Source organism: Oxyura jamaicensis, chromosome 3 (genome assembly GCF_011077185.1).
Source record: "Oxyura jamaicensis isolate SHBP4307 breed ruddy duck chromosome 3, BPBGC_Ojam_1.0, whole genome shotgun sequence".
NCBI lineage: Eukaryota > Metazoa > Chordata > Aves > Anseriformes > Anatidae > Oxyura > Oxyura jamaicensis.
The window spans coordinates 27,436,377-27,452,106 of record NC_048895.1 but is presented as its reverse complement, the minus strand read 5'-3'; the positions used below and the strand labels follow the sequence as shown (position 1 = coordinate 27,452,106).

At 39.8% G+C, this 15,730-nt stretch overlaps 1 protein-coding gene across 9 annotated transcripts in view; it reads right to left on the bottom strand.

The window, feature by feature from the left end:
• Nucleotides 1–15,730, bottom strand: part of DAAM2 (dishevelled associated activator of morphogenesis 2) — a 199,286-nt gene that overhangs the window by 61,495 nt on the left and 122,061 nt on the right. For all 9 annotated transcript variants that reach the window (XM_035323266.1, XM_035323270.1, XM_035323267.1 and 6 more), the window contains 2 exons: nucleotides 12,190–12,284; nucleotides 5,093–5,426 (listed from right to left, as the gene is read on the bottom strand). In XM_035323266.1, coding sequence (XP_035179157.1) covers nucleotides 5,093–5,426; nucleotides 12,190–12,284 — 429 coding nt within the window. The remainder of the gene's footprint in view (nucleotides 1–5,092; nucleotides 5,427–12,189; nucleotides 12,285–15,730) is intronic.

Genomic DNA, 15,730 nt, shown 5'->3' with positions numbered 1-15,730 from the left:
TTAATCCCATTATTCCTCATCACTGACATCCAGTAAGATTTCATTCAATCTGCAGCAAACCTCAAAAGGCTTTGGATGAGCCCTGAGGGGCAGAAGCAACTCATGTGGGAATACAGGGTTTTAATTTGTTCCTTTTTAGTTCCTCTACTACATTTCCAAATTGATCAGATTTCTCTCTACAGAACATGCTCTGTACTGATGGTGCTTAATGCAAACCAGGCAATGGGGCTCTGGAAGGAATGTTCCTAATCTCCACCTTTTCGACCAACAATATCAAGCTTCCTTTACTCCTTCACCTTAAGCTTTACAATTTCTAGTAGCATTAAGGAAGAAAAACAATAGTGTTCTATCCAAAGCAGCCCAGTTAATATTTTCACCAGCAAGTGAAATCAGCCTCTTTCGGTCTGAATTGAACATCTATGTTCACTCCAGACTAAAAGGAAAATTCTTTCTCCCCAAAGGGGACCACAGCTGTATGGGTGTTTCAGGCAGCAAGCCAGGCTGGAAGGGTACTGGCATGTCCTGAAATACTTTTCTGGGCCACTACAGCACTATGAGTTTGCAACATTGGTTTGACTCACAATGTGGCATGTTAAAAAGTACATGTTACAACATCATAACAGTATGCATTCACTCCACACAAGCAATGAGGGGAAGCAGCAAAGCACTAATCAGAAAGGCAATAAATTAGGGAAGAGTAAGGCTGTGCTCCTTTCACAGCAAAACCCAGTCAGTTTGGACTAGATGATCTTTGAAGGTCCCTTCCAGCTGACCTACTCTATTCTATTTTATTCTATTCCACGTAGGGTAATGCAGACATGAATGACTCAGAGACTCTTCATTCTCAGTTTTTGTAGCATTTTAGAGAACTTCACCTTCACAAGAAAAGCACCTAAGAAACTCAAGATGAAGCAACATTTTCATGGTCACACGGAGAGCCAGTGACAGAATGATACCAACTTTGAATACATCAGATGGAAAAGAATCCCAGCGAGGACACCAAGGGCAGATCCTACTGACTCCACTATTTCTGCTTTGAGGGTTTTTTGTCTGCATTTCCAAATTTCTCTTTCATCTTTCTTCTTTAAGGGGCAGAACAGGATTTATAGGCAAATAAGCACATTTCAAATGAAAATTGGGTGAAGCTAAGGCAGAGCTTTTCCTAAATTGCCTCAGGAATGAGATTTAAGGAATGTCTTTATATTATTGTGGTATTTGAGTAAAGATGGAATACTTCCCTGAAGAGGACAGTTTTCAATGAATATTTTAAAAGTGGAACTGTGGACTGCCTGTTGGACATTTAAAAGAGAATTATTCCAGGCAGAAGGGCAGCATAAAGAAAAGGTCAAAAATTAAAGAAGGCAAAGGGATCAGCTCAGGCAAGAAGCTGACACATGTGAGAAAACAGGAATAGCCACAACATAAATTCAGTCACAGACAGATTATAGAGTCTTGTCACAAGTACGAAGTGAAAACTGCTTGTGATGGCCCTGTGAACACACTGAGCAGTGGAGATATAGAGTGGCGTTGTAGTACTCAAAGGCATTCGTTTAAGTAAAGACTGAAGTTTCAAAGGAGAAGAGTAAGTTCTGATATTTAGGTATTTACTCCCGTATCTGTAAAGTGACTCATCTTGGAAGTTAAGGATTGCATTGAAAATTCCAGTCAAATCCATAAAGGAAATGCTGGCAGTTTTTCCAAAACATTACAGCACAGTTTTAGAATAGTGATCTTCAGTTGGTGTAACCTTGTGCAATTTAATTAAATTGGGATTGCAGCTGTTTAAATCACCCAGGAATCTCACTGTAATTTGGATTTTGACTGTAGAAATACAAATATAAAACTGCAAGTTCCCTATCAAAACACAAGGAGTTGTAACAACACACAGGCAATGATGCAAGTGTAGGAAGAACCACACATGAAGTCCCAGCTTTCCTTCTCTACTAACTGACCAGCTGCTGGTGCCTCTGACTACTCTTGGCTGCCTGTTCCTGGTAGTAAGTGTTGTGCTTAGAAAACTGAGCAGCAACAGCTCCTGCAATTCAACTGAACATGCAATGTTTTATGGTACCATGTTAAATATATGAACTGTGCATCACTCCACCACACTTGAATGTGTGCAAATTGGAAATAAACAGTGTTTCAATCCAAAGCTGTCAGCAGCAAGTTATCCACCAGGTCATGTTTTAGATGGTTGCCAGTAAATAGTTCTGAACCTCATTCTTACAAAACAGAGTGGAATTAGAAGGATACAACCCACAATTTTTATTCAGCACCATGACATCCTTATGAAAAGGAAGGAAAGAAATAAGGAAGGGAATAAGGAAGGAAGGGAGAGAGAGAGAGAGAGAGAAAACAAATCGTACTGGGGAAAGCAGTTCCGTGTTTCTCATGTTTATGTCCTGATTTCTCAATGTACACACTGCTGGTCACCATAGATGATATGAAGAGAATGGAACACTAAGATTTACTGCAATCTGCAAGAGTGGAAAATAATCCAAACACATAGTATACAAAGTGCCAGCTTTCACAGCTGAGTATTAATTGACTGACAGCAAAAAGGTTGATAGGAATGAAGAATATTACCAACTACTGTTGCGAGGAGGGCAACTTAAGAAAGAGGACCAATTGCACTGATGTTGTCAGAGGTCAGTGTTACATCTAAGTTATTTATTGGATATTCCAACAAAAGTAAGCTCAAGGCCCTGTGCTTTTTTACTTGACAAGAACTGAGTTTGATTTTTTGATTTCCAAGTCTGAGAGTCTGAGATTATTCTCCTCTTGGGTATTTTGTCCCTAATTAGGCCATTGTCTTACAGAACTACATCTAGCAGTGCCTTTACAGTCCCAGATTTTCTTTTCTTTTTTTTTTTTTTAAACTTCCCACATTAGGATCGGTCTTCAATAATGAACCATACAGCCACACAATATGCTCCTACTCTTCACATTCAAAACATATTTCTCCCATTCCTGCTGTTTAGTTCTTTTTTATTACTTTTCACAGAAAAATAAAAATAAATAAATAAATCTCATTTTTCTGTCCTGCCAGATCCCCAGTTGTGGGAGATCATTTTCAACACAACGGTGATTAGGTGTGGCCAGTCAGAGTTAACCTAAAGCTGCAAGCTCTAAACTGTTTGGACACTTCAATATACTGATTGCTAATTGCTCAAGATACAGGAAATAACTCCCAAAAGAGTTTGATTTAGAATCTGAAGGAGCTCTCCTGGTATTTGCAAAGTCTAGGTTACAAAGCTTACATTCAGGAGTAGGATGAAGAAAAAAGAGGCTTTCACCAGCTTGTCTACAACTTCATTGTACATCTTTGAAGTTTACAGAAAGGCATAGGATAAGCAGTCGGTTCATCCTTTCCTTAAGCTGGCCTCCCATACTGGAGTTACAATGGATGCTTCTTTCTTGATAATGAGCTGCAAGACCATTCTGAGGTACAGGTGTGGGACAACAAAGCCGCACACTTGAATGGGAAGAGGCAAAGAGATATAGCACTCTCTTAACTCACAAATCCTAGAGTATCAGAGAACCTTCCACTAAAATCTAAGGAAGACCATGACCACATTTGTTCAATCAGTGTTCTGAATATCACCACTGTCCCGCTGTTAGAAGAAAATGACTGAAAACTAATGGAGGAGGTCTTTGGATGAACACTCACCTCCTCAAAATTATGAGAAAAACTGGTAAAGCTCAAGCTACCACTGAGTGTAGCAGAAAAAAAACATTCCAGCTTTAAGACACAAGTGTTTGTAAACAAGAATGCAGCCCTCCTGCTAAATTATTTGCTGTTGTTGTTTTAAGAAAGAAAAAAAAAAAAGATATCTTTTTTTTTTTTTTTTCCAAAGGAAAATAATTTGGACAAAGATTTGATGCAAACTAGTCTTTCATGAATGTGAGAATTGCTAAGTGTCTCCAGACTTACAAAAGCACCTGCAAATCATTACACTAGATTCCTCAAAAGCTCAGCTGTACAGTAAGATTGTACAATAAGGTGCTGCCACACCCACCAGCAGTGACTTATCTGTCACTTAGTAGATTTTAAGCCAATCTTAAAAAGAGAGAAAGACAGAGGACTCAAACAGGAGGCACTGAGTAAACTCAGCATCTATTTCCCATATGAACTTACGAAGCAGAGTGACTCAGTCAAACAAGGGCGAGCTAACAGAGCAGCACAGAAGATCTGAGTCACAGCCACAGAATCTCATAGTGTGTTCAGTCTGCTGCTACCATTCATGAGCACAGATTGTTCTCCATTCACTTTTACATTTGTGAGCTCATTGTACCCCAAAATCTACCAACAGGTAGAAGATAATGGCTGACACAGACCAGGATCCAGGGCCTATTGGTCCAACACCACCATTATCATTTCACCTAAGAAAGAGTAGCAAATGGGTGAGGTTGCCCCAAAGTTTAGAAACTACAGGTTCATACACAGCAACAGATTCTTTTGCATCTTTTTGTAAAGGTGCTCAGTTCACTAGGAAGAGGAACAGCCAGCAGTATCCACAATAAAAGCCTGTCAATAATCTAGTGACCTTTCAAGGTTTCTGAGATTCAGTAAGTTTCTCTTCTATTCTGTGAATAGGAGATATCTGAGCCAGCATTTGATAGGCAGTGATAATTTGTAACTGTCTGTTAAGTGACAATTTAATTGCTCCAATGTTCATTATTTAATCCACTGTTGTCCTTATTTAATCCACACCTCTTGTGTTACTAAATAAAGGAGTTTAAAATCAAGACAGAAGAGGCTCCTGGAATTCTGTGGCTTCAGCTTCCAGGGCAACATAAATGATTAGCACCCCAATGACATCAGGTTAGAGTATGAACAGATTAACAGCTTTCATTTAACTTAGCAACCCCCCATTCTAATGTAAAATACAGGAGATTATAAATCAGCATTAATGACAAGCAATCAGGTCTTGAAAAAAAAAAAGGAAGATGATAATCTATTTGAAGTGTTTTTCCTAAAACACAATGAGAAATACTGCCTTTTTACTGCCTAGCAATATTGCAATATGTGCACTGTAAAAATCACTCCTTGGCAGAGATGGCTGGTCCTGTCCAAGCATCCTCCCCATACCTGGAATCTTGTCCTTTCTGCAGCATAGACTTGGTAGTGAAGCATGGCTTGCAAGACTTTCTTGTGACCATCTGGTACCAAACAGACAGCCCCTAGGATCTCTAGCACAGCAATCTTGGTCTTGATGTTCTCAGTCCGTAAGCTCTGGGAGATGATGTTGATACTCTCTGGATGAGCCAGGACATGAGCCCGTCCTTGGGAGTTGTTCATCAGTGCCTTGATACACCCTATAACGGATGTGTGTATACGGCTCTCTGAGGTCTCATAGTCCATGCTCTTCAGGAAGTTCAGCAAACAGCTCAGGCCATCCAGCTCAATGAACCTGGTCACAAACCTGAAAAAACAGGTAGGGAAAATAACAAAAACAATCTAAAGGCAATCTATTTATTCAAAAGATATTCAACCCTGTGATTCCAGCATCTGCAAAAGCTGGCTGGCTTGAAGATCACAGGGTAATTCCCAGGTATTCAAGGAAAAAAAAAGAGAGAGAGAAAGAGAGAGAGAAAAAAACACTACCACAGTTCCTCTGCAACTATCAGCTGTACTGATTGAAGTCCAGACTTCACACTCGGATCCCATGACATATGCAAAAGAACATATTATATGTAAGAGGCACATGTTTTCTGAAGGCTCTTACAATGGTCTTGGCTGCATTGGTATTTTTTTGTTGTTGTTTGCTTGCTTTTGGTTTGAGGTATATTAAGGATGGATTAATACTCTGTCAACCTGCAGTAGCAACATGTATTGTAAAAACATCAAAAATTATGGAAATATAGATTTATTCAGCTACTTAATGAAAAGACTAAGCCTACACTGGAAGAGGTTTATTTTGACTATTGAGATCACTGGAGTTCTTTTTCTACCATATTCTAGTATAAAATTTGCCTTTCTTCAGATTAAGATCATGGAAACTGAGTATGGAAATAATATTGAGGAAATTCAAACTAGACCATACAGACAGCCTGCTAGACAAGCTGACTGAAACTGATGGGGTTATACAAATCTGTTCAAACCAATAATTCTAGCAATGTTTCATTTTGAGTTTCCTGGATTAAAAATGGGGATGCAAAGATATGAAATGGGCTGCAAATTATTTCTCAGGATAACTCTGTTTACCTCCTGCCTCCTTTAGCAGGTCGTTCAGGTAGATGCAGTTTTTTTAGAATGCCTGAATACAAACCCATGTGAATTAAAATTGAATCTACCAAAATGTAATCAAGAATATGTCTATGACCATGTCCTAAACAGCATAATGTAGATGGTTATCTCAAAGAAATGAAAAGATTGTTAACAATTGTCACATGTATAACAAATTAAGAATATTTAAGTATTCTTAAATCTGTATTATGAAGTCTGTATCTAAGTGAGATGCTGTTCCTAATATCCATCAGGTGGGGAAGAACCATATTGAAAGACTCCCAACATTTCACTGATCTCTGTTAATGTCTCTGCACCAGCAAGACAAACCTTAGACATACTTATATATCTCCTGGACAATATGGACTTGACACATGTGGTTACACCTCACACCACACAGGAATTTTCAGGGCCTACCTGAAAGCTATGCTCATTATGCTGATGGATTTGCCAGCTTTCAGCTTATTTGGGCCAGCAGTTTGACCAGAAACATGGCAAAGCCTGGTGCTTTCAACAAAGCTTCAGTCTGAGGTTTGGATTTTGTTCAAAACTGAATTTCAAAGTGAATATCAGAGTAAGGGCAAGCACACACAGGAACACATGCACACCAAAAATGAAAACAAAGTTTAGTCGAACCTTTCTAAGATGGCCTGCCAAGTTTCACACAGGTCTGACTGCACATTCTTTGGATGCATCATCTTGTCTACCCTAACAAATCATAGGAGGATAAGCCCCTCTGCCTCTAGGCTAGATAACGGGATCACACATTGTGTAGCAGGAATTTAGTAAGTCACTTCAAGCAGTTTGTTACTTAAACTGGTTATATAAAGATTAAAAGTTAGCTCAGTTTCTGTAATGCTTCTAGAATGCAAAGAAAGACTGGAATAAGCACATTCATGGCTAAAAGAGTTGCTAAGGATTTCCTGGGAACCCAAATAAGCATGACCTCAATTTGTTTTCAAATAATGCAAAGCTGATGCCTTTAGAGCACTTCTTTAACCCTGGGGTTAGAGAATATCTTTCTCTAAAAAGCTGAGTGGATCTTTGCCTATACTATGGGAGGACTAGTTTAAATTCTCCTTGCTCCTCTTCACCTCCGAAGTTCCGATCTCTGAATCCACACTATGCCTTAGCTATTCCCTTTGTGCACACACACACAAAGGAAAAAATAAAAATAATAAAAAAAAAATGCATGTTTTACTGTTCTCCTCAGTTCATGGCTGCGGGAAGGCCTAAGATGGATACCTTTCTCAAGACATGGAGCTCTACTGACAAAAGAAAACATCCTTAAGAAGCAGCTGAACAAAGGGTCCCTAAAACCTACTTTCAGATGGAACACCTGCTTTTATGACAAGACATACAAGATACTACAACCTTTATGTATCTTGGCCTGCTCTTATGAACGGATGAAAAAAAATGTGAAATGCACAAAAATCACATTGTCCCAATTAAGTACAATCCCTTACTAAATTTGTTGGCAGAGCAATTTTTTTTCTAGGACTGTTTGGATGAGGTCATTCCAAAAAGAAGGCATGCGCAGGAAAGTGCTGCGTGTCACAGACTTTGATTAATGACATAATTTAAAACAACGTTGGGATTTTCCTGTGCTCTTCCTAGTCCAAAGAGCAAACAGTAAGCTGCATTACTCAATAGGAAGCAAAACCAAGTACCTTCCCATTTCAGCTGACATCAGAAGCAGGAATCTAATGATGATTTTCACCTTCCTTCCAAAACACTTAGTCCCCTATTCTCCGGAAAAGACAGAAATCATGCAGGAGGGAGATAAAGGAAGAAATGGTGATAGCAATTTCTGGGCAAACAGTTTCAATATTAGGATCTGTTTGATGTGAACAGGGAAGTACGTGTGTAAATGTCTGTACAGACAAGAAAAAGAAGTAGGAATTCAGCTGACAGGCTGAAACCATAATCTTCATGCTGTTTGATGTTTGTGTATCTGTATGCCTGTAAGCACAGATGTGTGTGTATGCACTCATATGTGCAAAGGCAAACCCAACTTATGCAAATAAACTACCTTTTTCCCCACTATATATGCATGCCATAACTAACTACCATCTTATATGCCTTGTGTGCTGCAAAGTAAGGTTTTGTTCTAGACTGAAAGGTGTAAAGTTAAGCATATTTGCCAATGCATTCTGGCTAACATACTTAAAAACTCAAGTGTAAATAAAGTAGGGTGTGTTTTAATAGGTGCTAAACAAGCATATTAAAGCCTAACCTCACCTCAGACTCTCACTTGACCAGTTTAGCACACATTAAAAGGCACAGCACCTTTTAGTCTTTCAAGTTTTAGAGAGTGTTGATCAGAATGTGTTAGCTAGCTCTAATAACAAACCCTTCCTCCAAATACAGATGAAGCCTAAGAGGTAATGACCCACTGATGGATTCCAAGTGCCGTAGGGGAAAAGTTCCCTGTGAGGCTCGATCCGGTGCAGGAAAGACAGAAAGATCATACTCTGTGGGTGTGCAGAGGGCAGGATGTTCCCACCCTGCTAACAGCCAAGGTTGCACTTCCCTAAAGAATCAGGGGACACACATAATCCTGACAACTACTGGACTGCTGAAAAATTCATCAAAATGGGTTTTGCTTGCTGGAAACATAAATGTTCATCTCCAGTATGAACTGGAATGCAACATGACTAAATCAAGCAAAAATAACAAGAGGTAAATCTGAGTTGAACAGAAGGAGAAAAGCAGACAGCAAAGGGAGTTAGTGCTGATGATTCAGACTAAAGGAGGTATTCATTTGTGAGTCCAAAAAAGTTATTTTTTTCCAGACCTTTGTAAGTTTTTACTTCTGCTGCACTTCTGAACCTCCATTTCTGGACATTAAAAAAAAAAAAAAAAAAAAAAAAGCTCTTCTCTCCCTGCTTCTGTCCAACAGTTTGTCATCACACTTGTTTATAGTCATAAGTTCTTAGAAACCTAAAAGAAAATCTGTTTCCTTACAAGATGCAGATGTGGGGGTTTTGTTCTCTAAGGCTAGAGTTGTTCCTGAGTGCTGGGACATAACCTGGATTTATTATTTCAGGGCAGCTCTTAAATACCAGAACAAAATGGATTTTCTCAGAGTGGGCCAACTAGCTGCCCAGGGATGCTTCTCTCACTTTTTCTCTAAGGGGAAAAGGAACTTGAGTTGAGGAAGATCTGCTTCAGTTTTTGTTGGGTTTAAAACTAGTAGATTGGAATACAGGCACAGATTAGTGCCATTACTCTGCATTTTACACTAGAAGAGATACAGTTCTACAGTAAAATGAAACCTAGAGCCAAACATGCATTTTTCTTATTTTGGATCCTCTAGATTGGAGAATTCAAGCATTCCCTGTTGGTGAATTGTCAGAGACCCTCAGTACCCTACCCACCATAAACGGATTCCAGACAATCTATCCTATATGAATTTAGATCTCTATTTTCTTCAGAGCTCCGATGAACAGAAGTGGTGAGGAAAATAGGATTTGATGTCCAAATTCAACTAGAAAGACTAGTATTTTGAAGGCTTGGGTATAGTACTGCTTATGAGAGGGATTTGATGGAGCTGAGGGCCTCTCTACTGCAACCTTTCCATCAAGAAGAAATTGGCTTGTTGATCAGGCATTGGCACACAGCCCATTTGGCAGCTAACGAATTGAGTCGCTGGAAATTAGTTGAGACATAGGACTTAACTCAAAATTTGGCTTGGCTTAAATATTTTTTTTAAAAAAAAAAAAAAAAAAAAAAGCCCCATAACCATCGCCAGCGATTTAGAAGAGAACACTTTATAGGGCAGCTCATAGATGCTTGTACTGAAGCTTGTTAGGGTTATTATAAACAGATGAAGCAACAGCCTGTTGTCAAGGGGACCCAGCAGAAGCAATATAGGTCTGGAAAACCTTGCAAGATTTTGAGCAAAAGACATTTCTCTCTCTCTTTTCTTTTGCCTTGCTCTCAGAAAGGAGGCTAAGCTATCCTACTTAAAATGACAGAGTAAAACTACCAACTAGTGGCCACCAAAGTATTTCAGCTGGGCAGAACAGAGATGTCTGGCTGCTCTGGTTATGCTCAATGATATGAGAAACCTATCACTTTTAGAGGAAACATCACACCAGTTCCAAATTAATGTAACAGAGTTGTTACATAATGTCTCAGAGCCACAGGTCTTTGGGTAAAAATCCCTGTAAGAGTTTGGAGTGGGGCTGTTGTCTTTAGCTTCTGTTTTATCATAAAGTCTAGCTGCATTTTACCATGTTCTCCACTTCAGGATAGTGATAGGATCAAACTGTCAGTTGTTCTCTTGGACTCTTTCTCATCACAGGCTACTGTTTCTCCATTTCTAGAGCATTTCAAAAGCAGTTACTGTATCTGCATGACTAAAATTACCAAAGCCTGATGAATCCCTATGCTTCAGAATCTGTCTGTGCCCTCTTACAGCCCACTGAAACAGGAGGTAAACCACCAAGTTTTAAGGTGATGTGCTCAACCTTGCACTTGCTGTGAGCTGAGAAGCTTCATGCAGTCAATGCTAGAGGCTCTGCTGATAATGAAGTAACTTGAAGCTAAGGGACTGCATTTACATATGTGAGCCCAAAGAGAAGATGCTGCCCCTTGCAATACAGCTGCAGCTACAAATCTCCTACCACAAAGGGCTACAACACATGAAGTGTGACTGCAACTGAATCTCAGCACAAGTTCCTTTGTGCTGGAGACTTCCCCCTACCTTTTGTCTTCCTTATTCACTTATTTCTTAGTGATCCCTCAGTATCTTGTCATTCACACATGAAGGAAGAGACCATAATGATGGCCTCTTTTTATTTGCTTGCTGGCTGCTGAGAGGCGATGTTCCAGCACTTTAAATTCCTAGAGCTACCTCAGTCTCCTTCACATCTAGCTTTGTACAACAGAGGAGCAGGCTCAACTGCATGAAACGAGGATGCTTGTCAAGGAGGACTCCTTCTCCAAGTGCTTTTTTAAAGGACTTTTCTTTTGATCCTGCCAGAACATCATGAAAGGAAGAGCTGAACATAATCAGCACTTAGCTCTGCAAGGCCTCACAGAAATACCTTTACTTCCACTCAACCTAACTACAGTGCAAATTCTCTTGTGATTATTTTCTGTGGTCTACTCTTCTTTTTATTTATTTGTTTGTTCTGTTTATTTATTTTTAATTCCAGAAAACCTATGTGATTAGGCATTACTGAAGGCCTCTGAAACTATGACTTCAGCATAGTGTGGATGTAAGCACATTTGGTTTATTTTGGTTTATTTTGGGCAAAGACATTCAGAAACTTTTTGATCAAGTGAATATTTCGCAAAATTGTATCAACTGTGGTTATTGCTTCAGCACAATGTCCTTCTAAGTGTTAAATGCAAGAGATTTCTATGCTAGTGAGTTTGCAATTGTTCAGAGCATTGTTCCCAGGAAAACAAAGATGACCTTACCTTCAAAGACACTGTACACAATAAAGACTCTTAACATTTCTGCATGCCATGGTTACACACACAGCAGGAAGAATGCCAAACCAGGTAAAGTCTGATAGATTAGCTGCTTTGTGCCAAAAAAAGTTCGAATTACTAAAGATAAGAGGAAGCTTGAATTCAAAATTCATAGTAGAGGCTGAGATCTTGCCCATCATGAGTCAAATCACATGGGATGTTCAGGGGTCTATGAAGTCAGTGAGTTTGATCTTCACACACTCCTTACCAGACCTATATGGCACAGATTTGCCACATGTTTTTCAGAACAGAATTTGTCTTATTTTCCTGAAGCTATATGCTTCAGCTTTACTGTGCCCTTCCAGCTAGACAGGTTCAGAACAGGAACTGTAGGACTCTCTGTGGATTGTCTGAACTATCAGAGAACACTTGTGTGAGGTGAGACAAAGAGGTTTCTGTCCTTGCCACTCCTTCTCGTGCCCCATCTGACCATTGGGAGGCAGTAAATTGTGATGAAAGATGAACAACATTACCTCATGGGTTGAGTCCGCAGAGCTGTCTTCAAGTCTTCAACTATTTTATTTTTCATTTCTGTTTCTTCTTCATCGAAAGCATACAGCGTCTGCATCTGTTCAGAAAAGGAGATGACAATCAGAAAAGCCTGAGCTGCCTGGAAGCTAAGGGACAGGCTAGGAACTATGAAAAACAACTATCCTATCAACCCACGGAGAAGTGCCTGCCGACCTCTCACCAGGAAAGCAGCGCCTCAGCTACAAAACTCAATCCAGATGAGGCTGCTCATGTGGACTGGCAGCAGCATAGAGCCTTGACACACTGGCTAAAACTAGGGTTCTCACATTACCCCCCCCAAAATCATACTTGCCAGGATGCCCTCAGAAAACTGTACCTAATTTGGAACAGTGATCCACTGTGGTGATCTATTGATATATGAAGCAAAGTTGGTAGGGAGAAGCAAAATCTTATTAGACTGACATGGCTGGAGGGATTTGGAGTAAGAAAAAAAAAAAAAAAAAAAAAGAAAAAGAAGAAAAAAGAAAGACAACAGACTTCTGTGTCGGGTTTCAAAGCAGAAAAGCTTTTTCTTCAGTTGACTAGACAGCCTGCAAGTACCCTGAATTACATTTTGTGTACCCAAAAGTTTGACTCTTTTCCTGTATCCTTTTTTTTTTTTTTTTACCTGGTTTAAGATATTAATTTTCTGTATACACTTTGTCCTTTCTAATTAGAAACATTTACTACAAAAAGCGAGAGCATCATAAAATCCCTGTCCCTGTGTTTTAATACATAAACTGAAGCATGCAGAAACTAAAGCTTATATTTACATGTTTTTCTATTGGGAGCTACCTCTGTCATTTTTCCCCCTGGTATGCAGCTTGCAGGAACTGAAGATGCTGTGGGTCACTGTAAATTAGGGTGAGAGATGATGAGGGCAATACACACAAAATACAAGGTTCTAAAAATCAGACAAGGCCATTAAGAAAAAAGCAGTATAGCAGGAAATCAGGGCTCCAGATCTACACTTAGCTCCACCACAACCTTGCGCTATGAAGCAAGACTCTTCAGCACCCAGCCATGTACCATTCAGGCTCACAACTTCAATGAGCAGCTTCATAAACAGTCAAGACGCAATGCTGGAAATTTGAAGCCTATACCAATGTCTTCTCAGCCTCTTTAATTGTAAAACAAAGAGGATAAAAGCCTTTCTTATTGGCAGGAGTTCTGGGGGATATCGCTCAGTGGTTTCTGGAAAGCAGTTCTGAACCCCCTCTGAAATGAATACCCCAATTAAACTAGTATTATCTATCAAGGGTCAGATATTATACCTCTCTGTGGTGGAACCTGAGTACCTACAATTATGGCCCATTACAGTGAAATATAGAAGTCTTTATTTAACCATTTAGCATGCTGAAAAGGTAACCTTCCTCTGGCTGGAACTTCCTTTAACTCTCCCACCCTCCCACTCCACCACCTCACTTCCCTTGGAAATGCTCCCATGTTGCTTGCTTTTGCAAACCCTGTGGTGCCAACACATGTCAGATGCTGAGGGTGGTCATTTGGCTACGTGCCGTCGCTGTCTTATGCCGAACAGCTGGCATAAGGAGATGTGTTTAACTCTAGGGGTCCTCTCTCTGATCCTCGCTAAAGTCAAATTCACTCAGTAACAGAGCGAGCTATTTCCTGCCCTAATGGAATGACAGAGCGCTACTGATGGAAAATGAGCTGATGATGTTTTATCTTTTGCCAGCATCCCCCGACAGCCAGAAACATAAATTGAAATGCTTAAGCCAAGCCATATATGATTCCCCTCTTTGAAAAATAAACAGAAATCCTGAACAGGCATTATAGAATCTCAATGGCAGAATCCTGGGGTGTGATTTGGGGTTTGGTTTGTATTTTCTTGGGTGACAGCCCATCTGGTCACCTTTCCTTTGGCCCATAAATGCTCCTTTGAAAGGCTCCCACTCCTACAACAGCTTAATTTCTGCTCTGAGCCATTGTGGGGGGGAAGCGAATGGATGGCAGGAAGGTGCTCAACAGTATTTCGTTGAGAGTGAAAAAGGCCCATTTCCAAATGAAACAAATACAAATAATCCTGTCTTTACAACTGAGGGCGATTATAGAAACCCCCTTTTCTAAAGCTGCAGGCAGCCAAGAGCCCTTCATTTCTCACTCCTGTGCACGGCCAGGAACTCAAATCCTCATGCCCTCTCTGAAGACAGCCTCATTGGTCGTGCATTTACATTATGAAATAACTTTCTCGGCAAGAGTTATAGAAAACACAACTGTCCCTGGGAGACAGAGGGGAGGGAAGTGTCATTATTTGAGGCTGGATTTCATTAGCGTGGCTGACTGATGCACTGCTTCCCTGAACTACAAACTGTACTCTAGGACTAACGTCTGCTGGGCTGAGGATGCAGCTAGCTGCTGTCAGTTAACCAAACACCCAAGGAAGAGGAAGCAAAACAGCGCCAGGTCCTCATCTGGTCCCTAAAAGGCAGTATACATATGAATCTTTTTCATAAGCACACTTTACATATGTAAAATTTTCCAGATTAAGTGCATCACCCAGGAAAGCATGACATCTAGTTATCTGATGTGCCAAGTCAAAAAAAAAACAACAACCACAACAACAACAACAAACGTATATGTGAAAAAATCATTCACACAGAACTGTACATGTAAAACTTCAGGTAGTCCGAGACATTGCTTTTGAAACTCTTAGTTTTATTCAAAGCATCAGGTAAATTCTCACACCTTATTCTAAAAGCTAATCATTCCCTTAAACTACTGGGAAGGCAAATAGAGCACTATAATGACAGCACATTAAGAAAGATGCACTGATAGTAACAATAAACATATAACAGCAGAAAGGCACTATATCATTGACCTAGTTTCACTGCCAATCTCACACAAATGAAAAGAAAAATGAAGCAAACAGAATAAGTAGTGAAACAGCAACCAGGATATTCTGATTTATCATTATAGTCCAAGCTCTTTCTTTAGGTCTTATCTAAGTTAAAACTAACAAAGTATTATCACTACTGAAATCACTTCTTTACTTTAATCACTACTTTAAAACATTTTTTTAAAGAAAATAGGTCAGTTGAAATTCAAGGTGCACCACATCTCTAGCTATATTGAGGCCAAACTAAGAGAGTAAACTACAAATCGTAAACTATGTGTAAACTATGAATAGATGTATTACAAACAAACAAACAACAACAACAAAAAAACTTTCAGGCAAATAATCTTAAAGTAACATAGAAGTGACCTTGATAATGGAAATGGTCTCTGATTGTGGGCCTGCAACCTGCCTGCAGTCACCAGCCTTATTTATAGCATGTTGACATCAGAGGACTGGGCAAATCTGGAGGCTCCTCTTTCTAACTTAGGTATCATTAGCAACCATCCCTTTCTCTTAGGGGTGGGTCTAGAACACATTCTACCACGGAACTTCTTGAGCCTTTCCTCCCAGTCAGGCTACCTGAAGGATGGGACACTCCCACCACAGGAATTGTGTACTATGGGCTAGTAAAGAGATCCAGTTTTACT